The 22,002-nt window shown below is 43.8% G+C and overlaps 2 protein-coding genes across 2 annotated transcripts in view; one reads left to right on the forward strand and one right to left on the reverse strand.

Annotated features, from left to right (window-relative positions):
- The window catches only part of DNAH9 (dynein axonemal heavy chain 9), a 975,671-nt gene that overhangs the window by 795,362 nt on the left and 158,307 nt on the right, over window positions 1-22,002 (reverse strand). The window contains exon 8 of the mRNA XM_069200368.1: window positions 10,707-10,823. Coding sequence (XP_069056469.1) covers window positions 10,707-10,823 — 117 coding nt within the window. The remainder of the gene's footprint in view (window positions 1-10,706; window positions 10,824-22,002) is intronic.
- Window positions 18,007-19,054, forward strand: LOC138247377 (beta-1,3-galactosyl-O-glycosyl-glycoprotein beta-1,6-N-acetylglucosaminyltransferase 3-like). Its single transcript, XM_069202033.1, is given in 2 exon segments — window positions 18,007-18,507; window positions 18,509-19,054. Coding segments are annotated over 2 exon segments (909 nt in total). The 5' UTR covers window positions 18,007-18,144.

The following is a 22,002-nucleotide window of genomic DNA, read 5'->3' on the forward strand; positions in this document are numbered from 1 at the left end:
AACTCAGAAAGCATTAAGGTTCACGTTCCTCAAAGGTTTTTTCTTTGGCAACACTTTCCATAGCAGAGAAATACTTGGCTGTTCTGATGAAAACATTTTAGAGGGGGAGGCCCACTTTTGAAGTGTTAGGTGTAACTTGTTGGACAGCAGAGCAGATAGCTTGCCACAGTATACATGATGAATATTGTGGCACATATAGCTTTGAGATTTCTGGCGTGGTTGGAGGGAGTCATGTGCGTCCTAGGTCTGATGGCCACCAGGAGTCGTTCCATGCATTGCAGCTGTTGCAAAGATCTGTCTTTGCCATCTGAAAATGTACTGTATTGCACACAAAAGGTTCAAAGCTGGGGAGAAAACATAAGTGGTTTTCCAAATTGTTTTGTTCAGAAAATGTTTATTAATTTTTTGAGAAGCTAATATATAACTAAAGATAGATATAAACAAAGCTGGGATTGCAGTACACAAGTGTTTTTTAAATGTATAGAATGATGGTGTAGGAAAATGGCTCTTTGTTGCAGATACATCCCCCCACCCCCACTGTGTGCCTGATATTGATGCTGATTTGACTTGAGTGTGCTGGGATCCTGCTAACCAGGCCCCAGCACCAGTGTTCTTTCACTAAAAATGTACCATTGTTTCCACAATTGGCACACCCCTCGCACACAGATAAGTCCTTTGTATAAGGTACCAGTGGTACCAAGGGCCCTGTGACCAGGGAAGGTCCTTAAGGGCTGCAGCATGTGTTGTGCCACCCTAAGGGACCCCTCACCTAACACATGCACACTGCCATTGTAGATTGTGTGTGTTGGTGGGGAGAAAAAGGCAAAGTCGACATGGCATCCCCCTCAAGGTGCCTTGCCCACAAAACACTGCCTGTGGCATAGGTAAGTCACCCCTCTAGCAGGCTTTACAGCCCTAAGTCAGGGTGCACTATACCACAGGTGAGGGCTTAGCTGCATGATTATTATGCACCAACAGTGTCTAAGTCCATTCCTAGACATTGTAAGTGCAGTGTTGCCATATTAAGTATATGGTCTGGGAGTTTGTCAAAAACGAACTCCACAGTTCCATAATGGCTACACTGAATACTGGGAAGTTTGGTATCAAACTTAGCATAATAATAAACCCACACTGATACCAGTGTTGGATTTATTGCAAAATGCACAGATGCCCCCTGTATTTTACCCAATCCTTTAGTGCAGGACTGACTGGGCTGTACCAGCCTGCCACTGAGACGAGTTTCTGACCCCGTGGGATGAGAGCCTTTGTGCTCTCTGAGGCCAGAAACAAAGCCTGCACTGTTTGTAGGTGCTTCACACCTCCCCCCTGCAGGAACTCTAACACCTAGTAGTGAGCCTCAAAGGCTCAGGCTTCGTGTTACAATGCCCCAGGGCACTCCAGCTAGTGGAGATGCCCGTCCCCCAGACACAGCCCCCACTTATGGCAGCAAGTCCATGGACATAAAGAGAAAAGCAAGGAGGAGTCACCCCCTCAGCAAGGTCCACCCCTAAGGTGACCAGAGCTAAAGTGACCCCCTCCTTGGAAAATCCTCCATCTTGTTTTGGAGGATTTAGCCCAATAGGGATAGGGATGTGCTCCCCTTCCGAAAGGGCGGAAGCACAAGCAGGGTGTAGCCACCTTCAAGGACAGTAGCCATTGGCTACTGCCATGTGACCCTAACACACCCCTAAATTCAGTATTTAGGGGCGACCCTGAACTCAGTACTTCAGATTCTTTACAACTTCACAAGATGAAGAAGGACTGCTTAGCGGAAACCCCAGCAGAGAAGGAAAGGAGACAACAACTGACTTGGCCCCAGCCCTACTGGCCTGTCTCCTGTTTCAAAGAACCTGCAGAAAAAAAGTGAGGCGTCCTGCAGGTCCAGCGGCCTCTGAAAAACCTCCAGAGGACTGCCTGCATCCCAGAGGATCAAGAACTCCAGTGGACAGCAGCCCTGTCCAAAGAAGGAACCTCTTTTGAAGGACTCCCTCCTCACTCCAGAAGCGTGAGTCCTCACCACTCTGTACCTGGCCCTTGTCCAGAGAAGCCAATGATCCAGAGAGGCCCCCCAGGAGACTCCAACAACGTGTCCACCCTGGGCTGACCTCTCTGCACCCCCACAACGACACCTGCAGCGGGAATCCAAAGGACCGCCCTGACCGCGACTGCCTGGAACAAAGAAACCCAATGCCTGGAAGAAGCACTGTACCAGCAGCCCCCAGGCTTGTGAAGAACCGACCACCGGTGCAGCGGTGACCAGCAGGCGGCCCTCACCCTTGCCCAGTCGGTGGCTGGCCCGAGAAGACCCCCTGTGCCCTACTTGAAACGTCTGAGTGACCCCCGTGTCCCTCCATTGATTTCAATACAAAACCTGATGCCTTGTTTGCCCACTGCACCTGGCCGCCCCTGTGCCGCTGAGGGTGTGCTTTGTGTACCTACTTGGGACCCTCCCAGTGCTCTACTAAACCTCTCTGGTCTGCTCCCTGAGGATGCAGGTACTTACCTGCTAGCAGACTGGAACCGGAGCACCCCCTATATCCATAGGTGCCTATGTTATTTGGGCCCCTCTTTTACCTCTGCACCTGACCGGCCCTGTGTTGCTGGAGCTGGGGGTTTGGGGTTCACTTGGACCCCCAACGGTGGGCTGCCCATGCCCCGGAGACTGAACTTGTAAGTGCTTTACTTACCTGAAAAAACTAACCTTTACTTACCTCCCCCAGGAACTGTTGAATTTTGCACAGTGTCCACTTTTAAAATAGCTTATTGCCATTTTATGCCAAACTGTGTACATCACTGTTTTCATTCGAAGTTCTATATTTACCTATGCCAAGTACCTTACATTTTATATACTTACTTGAAATCTATGTCTATGCTCTAGGTCCTGTGCTAATTTTCCTTTTCCTTGACTATCTTAGTTCTTCAAATAGATAGCAACGTTTGCCATGAATATGAAGAAAGAGCATTAACAAAGCCAACAGGTATGGCTTTAGTGAGTAATTGCACGCAAACAGCATTTGTGTACCTATTTCTTTGTATGCGTTACCATATTAAAGCCAGACATAATTGTCTTTTTGATGCACATTTATAAATGAACACAGCCAAAGTGTCTGTTGCCGAAATTCAAAGTTTCTAATGTTGCATAGTATTTCCTGACTTTTCTTATAGCTGTAGACAAGTAAAAGATTGGAGTTTAGATGAAATTGGCAATTTAACTTTAGCTTTCCGAACGATCCCCCCTCCGAAGCCACCAGCATCCCCACATCACAGGACCTCTGCGACAAACTTGCCACCTCTTTCCACCACAAGATCCAGGACATCTGCAACAGTTTCTTCCCGGAAAATCCTGGCACCAGAACCTGTGACCGACCCACCCGCCCGAAAATCACCCAGACCATCCACAGCTAGTGTACGCCCACCACAGAGGAAACAGTCAGCATCATGAACAGCGCCCACTCCGGAGCCCCCATTGACCCATGCCCGCACCACATATACATCAGAGCCAGCGCATCCATTGTCCCCGAGCTCCGGAACACAATGAACTGCTCCATCAACAGCACCTTCCCTGAGGACTGGAAATATGCCGAAATACGCCCTCTCCTGAAGAAACCTTCAGCCGACACATCAGAACTAAAGAATTCCTGGCTCATCTCGCTGCTACCCTACCCCACCAAAGTACTGGAGAAAGCAATCAATGCACAACTATGGAATTTCATCGAGGCCAACAACTCCCTGGACAGCTCCCAGTCCGGCTTCCGCAGCAACCACAGCATGGAGACAGCCCTCCTGGCAGCCACAGACTACTCCTAGACCACGGCCACACCACAGCACTCATACTCCTCGACCTCTCTGCAGCATTCAAAACGGTCTCCCACAGCACTCTGCACACCACATAGGAATCTCCGGAAGAGCCCTGGAATGGATCAACTCCGTCCTCTCCGGGAGGACGCAGAAGGTCAGACTCCCACCCTACACTTCCAGACCCACAAGAGTCAACTCCGGAATCCCCTGAGGATCCTCACTGAGTCCCACATGGTTCAACGTATACATGGCCCATCTCGCTGCCATCGTCAGAAGCCACGGTATGAACATCGTGTCATATGTGGATGACACACAACTCATCATTTCCCTCACCGAAGACCCAGACACGGCCAAAAGGAACTTTCACTCAGGAATGGAAGCCGTCGCCACCTGTATGAGAGAAAGCTGCCTTAAGCTCAACTCCAACAAGACTGAGCTCATCATCTTTGGAAATGCCACCTCAGCTTGGGACAACTCCTGGTGGCCCACATCCCTCGGCGCACCCTCTGCACCAACTGAGCATGCCCGCAACCTAGGAATCATCCTCAACTCCTCCCAATCCATGACCCGCCAGGGAAACTCAGTTGCCCTGTCCTGCTGGCACACACTCCACAAACTTCAGAAGATCTTCAGATGGATCCCAGCAGACTGTTGCAGGACAGTCACCCATGCTTTAGTCACTAGCAAGCTCAACTTCTGCAACGCCCGCCACACCAGCACCTCAACTAGAAACATCCAAAAACTACAACTCATCCAGAACACCAGTGCCTGTCTCATTCTGGTTGTCACTCGACGAGAACACATCTCCCACCACCTGAGGACCCTCCACTTGCTACTGGTTGAGATGCGAATCACCTTCAAGCTACTCCCCCACACGTACAAGGCCACACAAAACGCAGGACCAGTCTAGCTGAACCACCTCATCTTCTTCCACACCCCCACCAGATCCCTCCGCTGTGCCGAGATGGCCCTGGCCACCATCCCTTGCATCCGCAAAACCATCACCGGAGGACGATCCTTCAACTACATTGCAGAAAAGAGCTGGAACAACCTCTTTCTGCACCTCAGACAAAGCCCGTCGCTCACCATCTTCAGGAAGAACCTCAAGATGTGGCTCTTCGGATGAGGTCCCTCCCCTTTGCCCCAGCACCTTGAGACCCTCACGGGTGATTAGCCGCGCTTTACAAAAATTGATTGATTGATTAAAACACTACCTTCTCTTCTATGTCAGCAGTCCTGCTGGCCTATCAGCCAATAGACTTTTCTTCACCTATTTTTAAACACTAACACCATTAATATATCTCCACACTCCATCAACCACTGCAACTGTAACTCAGATCATTCTCCATCTGAGACTACCATGTCATACTTCTGACCATCTCTGCTTCCTACTTCCTACTACCACTATAGTTACAATTCTTTTCACCTTTCTATCCATTACAGCCATTCCTGGAATTCTGTTTACCTCCCTCTATCAACATAATTCCTGCAGCTCTGTGTATACTCAGGCGTTCCCACTGTTTCTCTAACTCATAGCTCTCCATCTGACCAAAACATTCTTTATGTGCTTCGGATCTTTTTGGTAATCGTCCCCTGCCCACCCAGCCCTTTCGGAAACTGGTGGCATAGTCTTGTTATTATATTCACCTTTCCCTGCTCACTCCCCACCATTCCTATAACTCTATTCACTTCCCAGTGCCCGCTACCATCTTCCCACACTTCACACTCCCTCTGCTCCGACCAACATTCTTGTAGCAGCGTTCCTTCTTCATCAACCATTATAAAAACCAACTATTGTGTAATTTGACCACCCTTCCTCGAGTGCTACCAACATCCCTGTGACCCTGTTTTGGATTAACTAATGACCATCATTATAGACTTCATGTGCATTCTGTCCACAATTTCTCAACAATTACCATTAGTTTTACAGTATGCCAACAAGCCTCCAAATACCTTATTTCCTTCAGTAAATCTTCGACCAGTCCCAAACCACTGCTACAATATGAGTATTTCCCAAAACAACTTCTTCACATTATCACTGGCTAGAGATGTGCTGGATGTTAACACAGTGAAGAGCAATCCTCTATCCCAGTGGAAATTCACTTTGCTGATAAAATGTATGATGCTGTCAACGATTTCTCCATCTCCAGTAACTCTACTGAGCATCAATGTGGAAGTCTTTGGTAAGCAAAGTTGCTGGAGAACTGGCAAGGGCTCGTAAATCAGCAAGCAAAATTACTGAAGCAGTGTTACTAGCAAGAGATGCTAAGCAGGCATCGTGCAAAAATCTCAACTTACCTTTCAACCAAGAAATCTGTCGCCAACATCCCATTGAGAAAAATGGCCCACTGATGAATTCATGAGTGAGTCGAAAAGGCTCACAGGTTTGGGGTCCCTCTTAAAAACAAGCAGCAAAGGTTAGAGGAGTAAAATATTCTGGCCCCTTAAATAAGGGACAGTGCTAATGGTTGGGAGAAGTGGGTAGTTTTAATAGAATAAAGAGCACAGTTACTAGAGCAGCCTCAGCATTCTTTTTAGATATTGATCAAATTTACTTAAGAAAAAAACACAGGAACACCTCCCACCTTAGACATCTCTCTCTTTCTGCCCCCCACTCTTTCGAACTATGATGCCAACTGTGGGTGAGAAATTCTTCACAGGAGCCAGACTCTTTGTGAATTTAGTTGAGGGAATCAAAATGGACATCTGATTGATATGGCCAACTAAAAAGCAGTTACTTTAGACTGCTATACATATTTTACAATCTTTGGATTATAAAAAGATCAAGTGGCCCAGTTAATTTATCAGTCCACACTTCTAATATGAAAATGAATCAAGTTGTACTACAAGTAGGTGCCTAAGATACTGCCCAGTGTATATTAGGCTTCTTTGATCACATTTACCAGAGATGGGCATCTTTGGATCTTCTCAGGTCTGTTTTCTCACCTAGACCTCTCTTGCATAAGTAGGATGCTATGCTAATGCCAATTAGTCATCCATGAGGGTATCCAGGTACTTGCAGGTAGGTAGGCTGTGCCCTTATAGGGGTATTACTTGAAAAGCTAGGGCATAAGCTTCCTGTGGAACTAGAGAAGTGAGGAGAAGGCTCTAATGTGATGTGAAAGGTCGTTCCAGGCTTTAGGGGCAATTTGAGTGAAAGAACACCCTCCAGTTCTATTGTTGTGTATGCAAGGTGTTAGACCTGGAATCCATGGTGTGGTTTCCCCTAACTTTTTGCCCTTTGCCCTTCAGTTTTTCTGACTCATTTTTGCTGGCTATTAGGATTCTGTGCACTTCACCACTGCCGACCAGTGCTAAAGTGAAGGTGCTCTGTACTCCAAAACATGGTAGCATTGGTTAATGTTAGAAACTGGGTCTCTCTCTGGCAGAGGTGTGCACCCTGTCCAAGCAGGGACCACAACCCTAGTAAGGGTAAGTCAGATACCCACCCTAAATTAACCTGTGCTCATCCTCCAGTAGCTTGGCACAGAGCAGTCAGGTTTAACTTAATAGGTAATGTGTAAAGTATTTCTGCAGCACTTAAATCACAATAACAGAGTAAAAGACACCACATAAAAACTCCAGTTAAGAGAAATAGAGAATATGTATCTGAGTAAAACAAGACCAAACCAACAAATATCTAAAAGGTAGAAGTCAAGATATGAACTTTTAAAGATTAAATGTGCTTAGAAATCACTAGCGGTCAAAAGTTTACATGAAGTCACGAGAGACTGATGCAAATCCAAAATTCAGGTCGACCTCCATGAAGGGTAGGCCGGCTACAGAACTCATGCAGGGTCCGCTGAAACAGTAGCTTTGATGGAGCAATGCGTCGACGTAGAGGACACAATGTAGGGATATTTGTACCGGTCAGGGCACCTCATCATTGTCAGGCTCTGTGGGAGTGAATTCAATCCGTCGTCATCGGGCTGCGCAGAGTTTTCATCAGGCTGCGCATTCTGTGAATCCACTGTTGTCGGGCAGCCAGTGTGTCAATGAAGCGATGCACCGTTTTTCCCCTGCACTTGGGGCAATATGTGTCTTTTTGCAGGTTTTAGCTGCAGAAACCACTTCTGAGGCCTAGGATTGGAGAGGGGCATGTCAGGCAAGGGTAGAACTCACAGATGGCAGAGTCCAGCAGCACCAGAAGAGTTGCAGGTATTCTTTGATGCCCCTGAGGCCACAGAAGAACGGGGGCCAGCCAACAAGCCCTTGGCAATTCTTGGGTTCAAGGATGTAGAGATCAAGTCCAATGCTTCTCACTGTAGGCAAGAAGCACAAGGCAGTAGGCCAACATAGCAGAGCAAGTAACAAAGTGGCAGTCCCTCCTACACTACAGTGAGCAGTAGGCCAACTCAGCAATGCAGCTGCAGTGTGGCAGTCAATCCTGGCAGCACAGTAGTCCTTCTTCCTGACAGTGTCCTTGGTTCCAGTAGAGATCTGATTTGGTGGGTTTGGGGTCCAGTACTTATACCCAAACATGATTTTGAAGTGAGGGAGACTCCAGAGGTTCATTTGAAGACTACAAGGTCTCTGCCGTTCCTGCTCTATCTCCAGACATTCTACAGGGGTGTAAGCAGCCCTTTGTGTGGGGTGATGCCCAGCCTATTCAGGTGTGAGTGAGGCAGTGCGAAGCTCACCTCCACCAATCAAGCCAGTTAATGGCCCATTAAGGTCTATTAAGCCACACACAAGCTCCCATTGTGTGTGACTGTCCAGAGGGAATGCACAAAAGCCAGTTGTCACCAACCCCAGATGTGTATTCAGAGGCAGGCAGAGACACAGAATGGTTAAAGTAAGAAAATGCCAACTTTCTAACAGTATTTATCAAATAAAGGAGGTTGGGCCAATACAACATCATTGAAGTTAGGCCACTGTATAAATTGTACAAAGAAGAAAGATACCCGCACTGACTTCATTTTACACTATTTAATGATTGGGCGCAACACCATATATTAGTGCAGCCACATATTTATTTATGCAATGACTTAAAATTAAGTAGACACTTTAAAAATAGATTTTAAGAAGACATGTCATACACTTCAGAGAATTCACAGAATTTCACACTCAAATGAGAACAAAAGACATTACCACCCCATTGTCCTTAGCTTACACAACACATTAATGTTAGATATACAGTTGACACAGACACAACATACACACCGATAATGGACAACCTAAACAATAAAACCGCATTTAGGGCTACTTTATGCACAACATGACATTATGACCACGTATACGCCAGTTCCATCATTCAAAGCAAGAGAATAAACATATAAGAGTTGTTAACCCACAAAAAAAAACTTCTCACTTTTATGCTCAGGGAATGAACAGCTTATACCATTTTATTTTTTAAAGGGCCTAGATTTGAAAAGGGACCATAAATGGCTTTATTGAATTCCTAAAGGTTCTCTTTAAACTCCAGCCAAATTCTTAACCAAATACCTAGTACAACACTGTTGACGCATTTAGAACCCATGTAGTTGGGGTTTTCCTCAGGACCGTGAACTGAATGATACCTCCAACTGTAGTCCAAGACAATTCTCCATTTATTGATAATTCGATTCCTCTGGTTTATGCCAAAAAACAGATTTTAAAAAAAAAAATGCCCTTGTTTCTCGTCATCATTTATTGTGAGAAAGTGCTATTTAATCTTCCAGATGTCTCACCCCTTTTGTTTAAGCATTTGTGTGTTCAGAGCAAAAACGCAGCGGCACTCCAACTTCCGCTGCCACTCATCTTATGGGTGGTATTTTCAGGCTTACAATTTTTAGTTCAACTTCACCATAAGTTGTGATTTCAAATGTGAGTCCAAAGACACCAAATTCTAAAGTTCTATCTTTTCCCAATTGGAAGTTACAATTAAAAGCTGCTTCAAGGTAACCCCAATGTTAACCTATGGGAGATATAGGTATTGCAGTACAGAAAAAAACATTTAATAGTTGTTCACTACTACAAGTACATGGTAAACTTACAATTACATGTCCAACTTTTTAAATACAATGCACCCTGCCCTTGGGTTGAACTAGGGCTCATCGTAGGGATGAATTGCATGTAGTAAAAAGGAAGGTTTGGGACTGGCAAGTGGGTGCATGCGCCAGGTTGAAATGGCAGTTTAAAATTGCACAACAGGTTCTGCAAAGGCAGCCCTCAGACATAATTGAAAGGCTACTGTAGTGGGTGACACAATCAGTGCTGCAGGCCCACTAATAGCATTTAATTTACAGGCCCTGTGCACATATAATGTACTTTACTAGGGACTTACAAGTAAATTAAATAAGCCAATAGTGGATAAGCCAATATTACCCCATTTTAAGAAGAAAGCACAAGCACTTTAGCACTGGTTAGTAGAGATAAAGTGCACAGAGTCCTAAAGCCAATAAAAACAAGGTCAGAAAATTAGGAGGAGGAAAGAAAAAAGTCTGGGGATGACCCTGCAGAAGGGGCATTTCCAACACGGGGTAAATCAGAATAATTATTTTTCTACTGGAGAAGTGGAAGTGGTCTGGGAATTGTGAGAACAGTTACTGTGGAGGTGGTAGTGATCGGTGAATGGTGAGCAGAATTTTGATTTCCCAGCCACAACAAGTGCTTCAATTTATAAATTACAGACTACCACTTCATCAGCCCTTCGGTGTGATTTTTTTCCAACCAACAGTGTTCCCCAATCATTCTGCTCAACAGCTCGAATAATACCTCAACCTCTTCTATTAGGTTACTTCACCTGCAAAATGATGAACATAATAGCTCACTGGCTTTATGCGCCAAGAGAGTAAATTACTGCAGTAAAGAAGGATAAGTCTGCCACTTGTGCTGAGTTTTGCAGAACAGATTTACATATTTGTTTTCACTTATTTGCTGATGCAGGTTCCAGAATTAACGTTATCACACATATCAGTAATACAGACCTTGAAGGCGTGCTCCAAGCCAGAAGCATCATCAAATGCTTGGCAGAAAATTGTCCCCAATCGCCTGTCCATGTCTTCAACCTTCAGCTTAAAGTCAGACACATCTTTTTCAAACTCCTAAGGAAACACCATATTGTACAGTTATTACAGCAGGATAACAGAACTGTTACAACAGTCCAGGCATGTTAACAACATCGTTACATAGCATAAAATGTGTATTCCTGGAGAGCAACATTCACTTTGAAACAGGTTCCTTGGTGCGACTGACAGATAACCGACTTTTTTGTTGCACAACGCAATTGTGCTCATTTTATCGCCCTTAGACGGATGAACGACTCAGGTGACTCACTAGGACTCAATCTTGTGACCGTGAGGATGAACACCATCACTGGAATGGATGTATAAGTAAACTGAGCCAAGTGGTCCAACATCTTAAAATTAGCTCAATTCCCAAAATGCAACCAAATCGCATGTTGTTTTCCAATCATACTTATTGGTTGCAATTTCATTTGAACATGATTTCATACTTCAACCTGCAACTTACTTTTACAGTGCACTAACCCCACATACTCAGGTTGCAGTGTTCAAAATGGAAGTGCAGTTTGAAAAAAGTATTGTGTGGTGAAGAGATAGAAGAATCCAAAATATTTAATTTATTTATTTATAACGTTCACTTACACCGAAATTCAGTATCATGGCGATAGGTGTGCAAAAAAAAGGGCGAGGAGAGAAAAGGGAAAAAAAAGAATGAAAGGTATGTTAATTGACACAATTATTCGTATAGGAGGCACCTGTGGAATTTCTAATTGCAGCGTATAGGCCACTCCTTAGGGTGTAGAGGCTGCACGTTCTTCTATGCCCCTTTGGTACTGAGGCCTGAAGGGGCACTTATATCTCTTGTACATTTTGTCTTTGTAGAACCCAACTATTACTGCTTTTACCATGTGTGCCTTGGACAACGCTTTAGGGGTGACATCTTTCAGCAGAATTCGTCATCTTGCTATAGTATTGTGATTTGCCCTTTGGCTTGATTTGAATACAGTGTAAACAAGTGTATGATTTTAATGTACTTCAAATCTCTCTTTAATTAGAACTGCAGTTATTCTTTTGCACTGGTTTCATACAAACGGTGTGTCGTGAGTGGCTGCTTTGCCAAAATGGTTGCATGTGTCAACGTAATTGACGTAAGTAAATTCACATCAGAACTTCACAAAATATGTTGCTTGTGTATAGTGCTTTCAAATTAAACCTTTGGAAGGAAAATCAGTCTTATTGTTTAACAGAAATAGGGTCTGGTGTTAGAGGTTTATTTTTGTTAGTGATGGTATGTATTTATGTAAAGCAAACAATTTTTTCGTTTTGTTGTGTTGTACAGTAGCATAAATAAATGTGCTCAGTGTATTGCTCACACATAGAAATTACCTGCTTGAATTAACAAATCAATAAATATCTCTTTTGTTTATATATGTTGTTAGAAATGGGGTCTTTGGTTGACAGTCAGGTTACCCCCTGTCCAAGCAAGGACCCTCACACTAGTCAGGGTAAAAGAGAATCACCCTCAGCTAACCCCTGCTTACCCCCTTGGTAGCTTGGCAGGAGCAGTAGGCTTAACCTCAGAGTGCTAGGTGTAAAGTATTTGTACCAACACACAGTAACTTAATGAAAACACTACAAAATGACACAACACCGGTTTAGAAAAATAGAAAATATTTATCTAAACAAAACAAGACCAAAACTACAAAAATCCACAATACACAAGTCAAGTTATCACTAAGAATTCAAAAAGAGTCTTCATGTATTTTTAAACACAACGCTAACGCTGTTAGCGTGAAAATGTTCCTTGGGTGCGTGAAAAATAACCCCGCACCGGCGAGTGTGCATCAAAAAGGGCTTGCGATGCGTCGATTTCATTCACGAGCGAGACCTTGCATAATTTCTCCTTTAGTCGGGTTGGCATGTGTCATTTCTTCTCTCCGCAGGAGAGTGATGCTTCGATCCGGTCAGCACTCTCGGGTCCAGGCAGGCCCTGCACCGATTTTACACGCCGAGCGGTGTTTTCGTCAGAAATCCAGCCGCACGATGATCCGAAAACCACGCAGCGCGGGTTGCGATCTCACGAGCCTCCGGCAGCGATGCTGTGCATCGTTTCTCCAGCCCCAGGAGTCGATCTTCAGGTCGCGTTGCAGGTGAGCGTCGATTTTCAGCCGTGAAGCCAGCGGCACGTCAATTTTTCAGCCGCAGATTGGAGTTGCGTCAATCTTTTTCCCGCACAGCGGTCTGTATGTGGATTTCTCACTCTTGGGCTGCCAGCCTCTCCTTTCAGGGTCCCAGAAACTGGAAAGACAGCACTTGGCAGAGTAGGAGTCTCTCCAGAGACTCCAGGAGCTGGCAGAGAGAAGTCTTTGCTGTCCCTGAGACTTCAAATAACAGGAGGCAAGCTTTAAATCAAGCCCTTGGAGATTTTCACAAGAAGGAAGGCAACACAAAGTCTAGTCTTTGTCCTCTGGCACAGGCAGAAGCAGCAACTGCAGGATAGCTCCACAAAGCACAGTCACAGGCAGGGCAGCTCTTCAGCTCATCTCTAGGCAGAGGTTCATCTTGGTTTCAAGAAGTGTTCTAAAGTCTGTGGTTTTGGGTGCCCTTCTTATACCGATTTTGCCCTTTGAAGTAGGCTTACTTCAAAGAAAAGTCTCTCTTGTTTGTGAAATCCTGCCTTGTCCAGGCAGGCCCCAGACACACACCAGGGGGTTGGAGACTGCATTGTGTGAGGGAAGGCACAGCCCTTTCAGGTGTGAGTGACCACTCCTCTCCTACCTCCTAGCACTGATGGCTCAACAGGAAATGCAGACTACACCCCAGCTCCCTTTGTGTCACTGTCTAGAGAGAGGTGCAAACAGCCCAACTGTCAAACTGACCCAGACAGGGAATCCACCAACAGGCAGAGTCACAGAAATGGTTTAAGCAAGAAAATGCCCACTTTCTAAAAGTGGCATTTTCAAGCACACAATCTTAAAACCAAAATTACTAAAAGATGTATTTTAAAATTGTGAGCTCAGAGACCCCAAACTCTACATGTCTATCTGCTCCCAAAGGGAATCTACACTTTAATCAGATTTAAAGGTAGCCCCCATGTTAACCTATGAGAGAGACAGGCCTTGCAACAGTGAAAAACTAATTTAGTAATATTTCACTGTTAGGACATATAACACACATTACTATATGTCCGACCTTAACCATACACTGCACCCTGCCATTGGGGCTACCTAAGACCTACCTTGGGGGAGCCTTACATGTAAGAAAAGGGAAGGTTTAGGCCTGGCAAGTGGGTACACTTGCCTAGTTGAATTTACAGTTAAAAACTGCACACAAAGGCCCTGCAGTGGCAGGCCAGAGACATGATTACAGAGCTACTAAGGTGGGGGGCACAACCAGTGCTGCAGGCCCACTGGTAGTATTTGGTTTACAGGACCAGGGCACCTCTAGTGCACTTTACTAGGGACTTACTAGTAAATCAAATATGCCAATCATGAATAAACCAATTAACCATACAATTTACACATAGAGCATATGCACTTTAGCATTGGTTAGCAGTGGTAAAGTGCTCAGAGCTCAAAAGCCAACGACAACAGGTCAGACAAAATAGGAGGCAGGAGGCAAAAAGATTGGGGATAACACTGCATAAGCAAAAAAGTCCAACATATGTGCTGTTACCAGACCTGCCAACTTTGAAAATAGTCTTAGTACGCAAGAGGAGAGGGGTGGGGCCTTGAAAGGACGGTGTTAGACCTGGCATCCTTAGCGTGGTCTTTCCCCTTAACTTTTTGCCTTCAACCATGTTTTGTTGACTTAGTTTTTGTTGGATTAAGGACTCTGTGCCCTTTACCTCTGCTAACCAATTGCTAAAAGGCTTGTGCGCACTCCCTAAATCCTGGTAGAATTTGCTTACACTTAATTGGCATATTTAATTTACTTGAGAGTCAGTGGTAAAATAACTACCTGTGCCCAGGGCCTATAAATGTAATGCTACTAGTGGGCCTGCAGCACTGATTGTGCCATACACTCAAGTAGCCCTTTAAACATGTCTCAGGTCTGCCATCGACCTGGCAAAATGAACCTTTCGCCAAGCCCAAACCTTTCTTTTTAATACATTTAAGTCACCCTTAAGCCAGGCTTTGAACAGTCCAGAGGGAAGCGTACAGTGTATTTAAAAATGTGGGACATGTGCATTTCAGCTTTATTTGTTCTGGTAGTGAAAAACTTTCTCATTCATTTTTTACTACTAGATGGCCTACCTCTTGCATACGCTAACATTGGAAGTGTCTTATTACATTTAATAAGCTGTAACTTCCAAATGGGAACAGGTAATCAGTTCATATTTGGTGTCTTTGGAATCATAACAATAAATCCTCTCTCATGGTGGTCTGATTTTAAGTTTTAATTTTGAAAATGACACTTTTAGAAGGTTAGAATCTTCCTACCTTAGCCATTTAGTAACTGTCACTGGGTCACAGCATGGCTGATTGTTTTTGACAGTTGGGTTTTGTGTATTTCTCCTATACATTCACATACAATAGAGGTCTTAGGTGTGACTGGATGGGCCATCACTGGCAGGATCAGAGGACGGAGCTGGGGGGATCCCTACTTAGACTTGAATAGGCTGTGTCCTGCCTCCAAACAAAGGGCTGCATACCTCCTGTAGTTAATCTAGAGCCAGGACAGGGAAGGCAGGAACCTTGTACACTTCAAAGGGAAAATTCTAGAAGCATCTTCCAATTCAAAGGAAGGCCCAGGTATAAATACTGGACCTCAGGCACCAACTCTTCAGTGCACTTATTAGCCTGTGGATATTCTGCCAGGAAGGAGGAGTGTTCTGCAACTAAAAGGACTGCCACTCTGCTGGGCTGCTGCCCTATTGTGCTGACCTGTTGCCCTCATGCCTGGGAGAGACCTGCATCTGTTAAACTCAAGACCCCAGAGTGTCTGACCTTCTGACTGGAGTCTAATGGACAGAAGGCTTCAACAACCTTGAACCCATCACCTGGACTCTGACATTGGTGAGTCTGACCTTGCAAAGTGGTGGCACCCCAGTCCTGGATTCTTGGAAGTGGGGTTGAAGGTGCTGTGCCAGCCCATCTGTCAATCCAGCAATCTGGCTTGCGCCCCATCGTGGTTGGTCTGAAGTTATGACTTTGTCCTAGTCTGGCATGGTCAGATAGCCACAGATGGTGCTTTGTGCTTTTTTGGTGCTATTTTTACTGAAATCTTTAAAGCTGTATTTCTCTGGTTCTATTGATTGGATTTTTGTCATTTTTTTCTAGTTTTTATTCATTAAAATGTACTCTATTTTACTAAATTGTTGTGGGATTTTTCTTGTATTGTGTTTTCAATTATTACTGTCTGGAGTACTGCATACATACTTTACAAATTGCCTCTACGTTAAGCCTAACTGCTCTGTGCCACGTTACCAGATGTTGAGCACAGGTTAACTTGGGGTTAGCTTTTGGCTCACCTTGACAAATATTGTGTTGCTGCTTGAGTAGGGTTTCACCCTCCTCAACCACTAACTCAATTTCTTACAAGCAGGATCTTAACTGGGAGGGTGGGGCATTGAGCCCAACACCACCTGGCTAACCAAGGGTGTATGGGGACTGAGGAGAGGGACTGAGACTTGCCCAACACTTCTCTAGCAAACCCTCACTCTCTCCCAAAAACAAACGTCAAAAGGTCGCTGATGTCCTGGGGAGGTTTTATATCCATGATGGACTTTACCTCTGCAAAGTTTTCACACAATGAGCTGGAAACCCACTATCTGCAGAGAGTTCCAACTCGCTTTGTGCAAAATGTGTGATATCATCTCTTCATCGGGACAGCATGCATAGAGGTCCAATATCATGCAACATAGGTTGGCACCATGTGAGTAGGCAGGTACGCATTAGTACAGTGAAATGATGTTCACAACTCTGCATTTTAGAGTCCTTCAAAAGAAGTGATATTAAGTTTTCAGGAAACTGACAAAAGTTTGTGTTATTTCATATGGATGTTTTTCAGGTTTACTGCGTGGTTAGTCAAATGGATGAATGAGTTGGAACAGCACTTGGAAGAGAAAGCAGTATCATGCTCCAACACGAGCACAGCAAACTCCAGCAGTGTGCCCTCCACCATACATGCACTCACTCATAATCTCACCCATTTATCCATTTATGCATTCACCTACTATGCCCCCTTGCACTCACTCAGCCAAGCCAGTGAGTTACCATGTAATCACTCACCCATATACTTGTTTGTCGATATATTCATCCATTTACCCATTTCTACATCTATTCATCAACTCAGTCATGCACCCATTCATTTAGTGATGCACTCACTCATCCACCCCCCTTTGACAGGTTTCTCGTTCACCCACTCACCAATCTGGAAGTACACATACGAAGGCGCCTATCAATGCATTTATTAATTTATAAAAAGACAGGCTTTTTAGCTTTTTCCGTGGTTTCTTTTTTTGTAATTTGCTGAAGTTTGTTCAGTTGCAAAATCGTACTCCTGTAGTTCTTGCTTCTTCCCCTTCTGTCTCTTTTAGAGTAACGCAGCAGTTTTGTGTATGGTTCCACTGTCGGCGTGCAGTCCTCCATGAAGCAGTAAGCCTTCACATACCTTTACAAACTCTCTTCACACAAAACAAAATGTATTCCGTGGTAGTTAGCTGTCTGCTTCCGTCCTTTCCAGTGCTGGAAAATGCTGCAAAATATTTGCACCCTTAACTTTCGGTATCCACGCGATAAAGCTAACTGAGCAAGATATGACACCTAAACTTTGCTGTTATTTCTTAACTGTCAGGACGTGATTTAATAAGGTCAAAGAACCCGAGAGAACAATGTAATGTCCCTCCCCACTCTAATCATGAACAGCAGCTTAAGCCCGCCACTTAAGCCAAATACACGACCGTTGAACGTGTCTTACACCATTCTGGATCGGGACTAATCTACTGCCATGCAATTGTTCTCTTGATGAATAATATATTTTCCTATAACTACAAAGGAGCCATACAATTTCGGAAACCTTGGGATCAAGCATGTTTGGTCCCAGGAACAGGAGGAAACTGAGCTTGGGGCTTTCTGTTGTGTTTTTCACTGCGGCGGTCCTATATTTTCCACGACAATATCCGCTGCTCAATTTGTGTACGAACGTGGAACGACCAAGAAACCCATTAATTAACCTTACACTTCGGCAGCCTCTTCGCCTTTCTCACAGTGGCCGGATAAACTGCTCCAAAATCATCAATGGAGAGGAGGAGGAGAATATGGAGGAACGAAAAACAATCCCTGCTACTGAAGAAGAGTTTTTGAATGCAACTTCGGATTGCCGCATCTACAGGGAAGGCAGAAAATGTATCCCAGTTGCCCTGAGCAAAGAGGAAGAGCGCTTTCCTATCGCATACTCCATGGTGGTGCATGAAAAGATTGAGATGTTTGAAAGGCTCTTAAGAGCAATATACACCCCACAAAATATATACTGTGTTCATGTAGATGACAAGTCCCCCGAGATCTACAAGAAAGCGGTAAGAGCCATTGCGTCTTGCTTTCAGAACGTGTTTGTGGCATCAAAGCTGGAAAGAGTGGTTTACGCATCTTGGCTAAGGGTTCAAGCTGATCTCAACTGTATGGAGGACCTTCTAAAAAGCCAGGTGCAGTGGAAGTATCTTTTAAACACATGTGGCACTGACTTTCCGATAAAGACCAATGCTCAGATTGTCAGAAGGCTCCAGATGCTGAATGGGAAAAACAGCCTGGAGTCTGAAAGACCATCAGAGGCAAAAAAAAATGCGATGGATGTTTCATTATGAGGTTCACAACTCCATTGTTAAAACAGGGATTCTAAAAAGGCCACCTCCAATAAAAACACCTATGTTTACTGGAAATGCCTATTTTGTGGTTTCAAGAGATTTTGTGAAGTATATATTTAGAAAAAACACAACTGTGGAAAAACTGTTGGAGTGGGTAAAGGACACCTACAGTCCAGATGAGCACCTATGGGCCACAATGAATCGCATGCCTGAAGTCCCTGGGTCTTCCCCATATCATTCCAAATATGAAATGTCTGACCTTAATGCAGTGGCAAGACTCGTGAAATGGGATTCTCTGGAAGGGGACATAAGTAATGGAGCACCGTATGCACCTTGCACAGGCATTCACCGAAATTCAGTCTGTATCTACGGGGCTGGGGACCTGAAATGGATCCTCCAACAACATCATCTCTTTGCCAACAAATTCGATTCTACAGTTGATAACACAGCAATCCAGTGCTTGGAAGAGTATCTCAGACTCAAGGCTCTTCATGGAACTGAGCTATAATGATATTTATTTAAAACACAAGAACTGTGTAAGTTAAATATATATCAAATATATCAAGGATCTACTTTAGCTAAAAGGCAATCAATAGTATGGCAACTCGTTTCAAAGTTTATTGTTCAATCTTACATTACTCTGTGAGTCCAAATCATTTGCTTCAATTATTATTATTCTCTTGTTAACTGTAATACATGGACAATTTCATTAAGTAAAGTAAGAAGTGAGCTCTCGAGGTAAAACACCAATCTGCCATTGATTTGAAGAACAAGGCCTTATACTTTCACCACCCGTTAGAGACTGTTTGAAATTCAATTGCAATATTAACGGAATACAAAATCCAATTTGATTTGAATTTCAACTGGTATTTCTTGCAGCACATATCAGTCGGTAAAACAGTTGGCTTTGTGGTATTTACCTGTATTTCAATAGCAGCAAGTATACGCAATTCATGATCATTAGTAGTTTTTAGGGATTAAAAACTTTAAAAGCTTATCTTTCGCAAATCGCTTGCATAATGCAATGTTTAAATACGTGTTCAAAAGAAACTAGGAATAAAAAAAAATTGAACAATAATCAGAAGGCAAAACATTTTAACAATAAATTATAAAATTGCACCAATTAAGTCTTTTGCTTATTCAAACAAATTGTATAAACTTCAAATCATGTCATGTTTTTGAGCCACCTAATATAAGATCGGAAGTATTTTCCATACACACGTTAACTAGACCAACAGGATTTCTGCATAGTTTACCAAATATAGAAGAAGTTGGTTTTAGGGCTATCTTGAGTGTTTCTTCATCAGAGATATAACTATATAGGCCTTCATTACCAAGGGCCTAGTTAATAGCAATATGTGTTGTTACTGCTGTTACCCCTCCTATTGCAATTATGGGTTTTATAATAAATATTTGTAGGTCAAAATTGCTGATATTTATTGGAGGAAACTGCCCCACAGTATTGCCCCAAAACATGCACATTTTGGTAAGGTAAGCACCAAAAACCCACATGCTGTTTCCCAACAACCAATAATCCGGTGCTATGTATGGCACCTGATAAATTCCGATGTAGAAGAGTTGAATTTTATCAGATGCAGTAAATATCACATCACTCATAGGGCAGCTCATAATGGTGGCCTTCGACCACCGGTAGATTTCAGTTGCTGTTCTTTTGTTGCTTCTTGTCTTTCTACCATGAGGAACACTAATATTGTCTTTACTTGTGTAAAAGATGGAAAGGAAAACGTAATATTTGCTTTTGTTTTATCAATTCAATGTTTTCTGTTGCTCTGCCTACAATGAAACCTGGGAATAGGCTCTAAATATTAAACAGAATCTTCATGAAAACAGCAACTCTTGCTGTCTGAAGTTCAGACTATCACCATTTCTGAGTTAATGTGTGTTCCTTATCAGTAAAAACTTTTTAGCCTCTTCTCTGAACATCTCATGTTGCGCTGATTTATTTGCTTCACACTGGTCTATCAGAAATACTTCCTTTCTATGAAAGTCATGTAGCACTTTGAAGGCGCTATGCAAGTGGCTTCTCTATAAAAGCCATTTCTGCTCTGATAATTCTGCATAACGCCCCACTTCCACCATGAGCTACTCTTCCTTCAATCTATCACTCACCAAACCCCCGCTCTTGCTTTCAATACACTGCAGAGTCCACTCGACTCTCCTGCTAGTACGTGATACGACGGGTGCACTTGCTGATTCCATGAGGAACACATTGCACTACATAAGGAAGATGATCTCTTGGGCTCGGTCTTCCATCCATCCATTGTGACAGCAACATTACTCCCCCGATCACCGTAACACTTAGAACAACAATTTAAGGTCCTTTGATTTGCAACTAACAGCAAGCTGGCCCATGTAAGCTTCAGCACGCATAATGGACATAACACCTAACAAAGTAAGAGAACTCTTTCAAGTGGTTTGGAAATCTTTCACTTGCTTCTGTCTCCTTGAGTCTCCTCTTGGGAATGGTATCCGTACGTTTGGATTATCTTTATCTCAAGAAAACCAAAACTGTCACTGCATCAATGACAACCTCCAACACCCTCTCAAGAATGACCAAGTGACAACTACTTTCCATTGCACTTCGGGGAATGTAACTGTCTGGCTTTCACATCACTGTGCAACCTCAGCTCTGTAAGGGGATATTTTCAGAGCATCTAAAAATATGTGTATCCAGCCCCTTAAGAAAAAAATCTCTCCCTTCTGCCAAAATACCATTTACATTAAAACCCAATTACTACCTTCAATTTCAAAGGAGATTGTTGGAGTCCCCTGTCATCACTCTCAGATGCAATCTTGCTTCAAGCCCATCTGTAATCTCTGCCTTTACAATCTGGATTCTGACCTTCCTGCAGCACCTGGTGATGATCTGCAGTGTATGGCCCCAGATAGCTATGTCCTGTAGTGGTGTATTACAGGATGGACCTACCACTCTCAATCATAAGTGTTGGAAGGCTTACCTAAGCATCCCAACTGTTACTACGTAGAAAGTTTGAGACAACGTAGCTTGATTAAATGGCTTGGTGACTTTTCCCTCTCCCTACACACCTATCCTCTATAATGTAGCCTTCCAGCCGGCACTGTGGCTGGGATCTTTAGATTTATGGCGGGAAGAAGGCCATCTTATTATTTCAGACCTACTTCATGGGTGGGACATACTAACATTTGAGAACTGCTGCCGTAAATTTAATATACCTGCTTCAGAGATTTACCACTACACCGAACTGAAGCACTGGGTATGACAATCAGCTATGCGATTATCTGCTACCAGAAATCAGCTCCCTATAGAGCAATTTGTGAGATGGGCAGGGACAATCCGGGGATACATCTCCTTTCTTTATTCACTCCTAATGTCCACTGCACACAGCTCTGTATCCCGCCACATCTCATTTTGGGAACTGTTAGAAATGGGGTCTTTGGTTGACAGTCAGGTTACCC

This window comes from Pleurodeles waltl, chromosome 7, assembly GCF_031143425.1.
Source record: "Pleurodeles waltl isolate 20211129_DDA chromosome 7, aPleWal1.hap1.20221129, whole genome shotgun sequence".
Classification (NCBI taxonomy): domain Eukaryota; kingdom Metazoa; phylum Chordata; class Amphibia; order Caudata; family Salamandridae; genus Pleurodeles; species Pleurodeles waltl.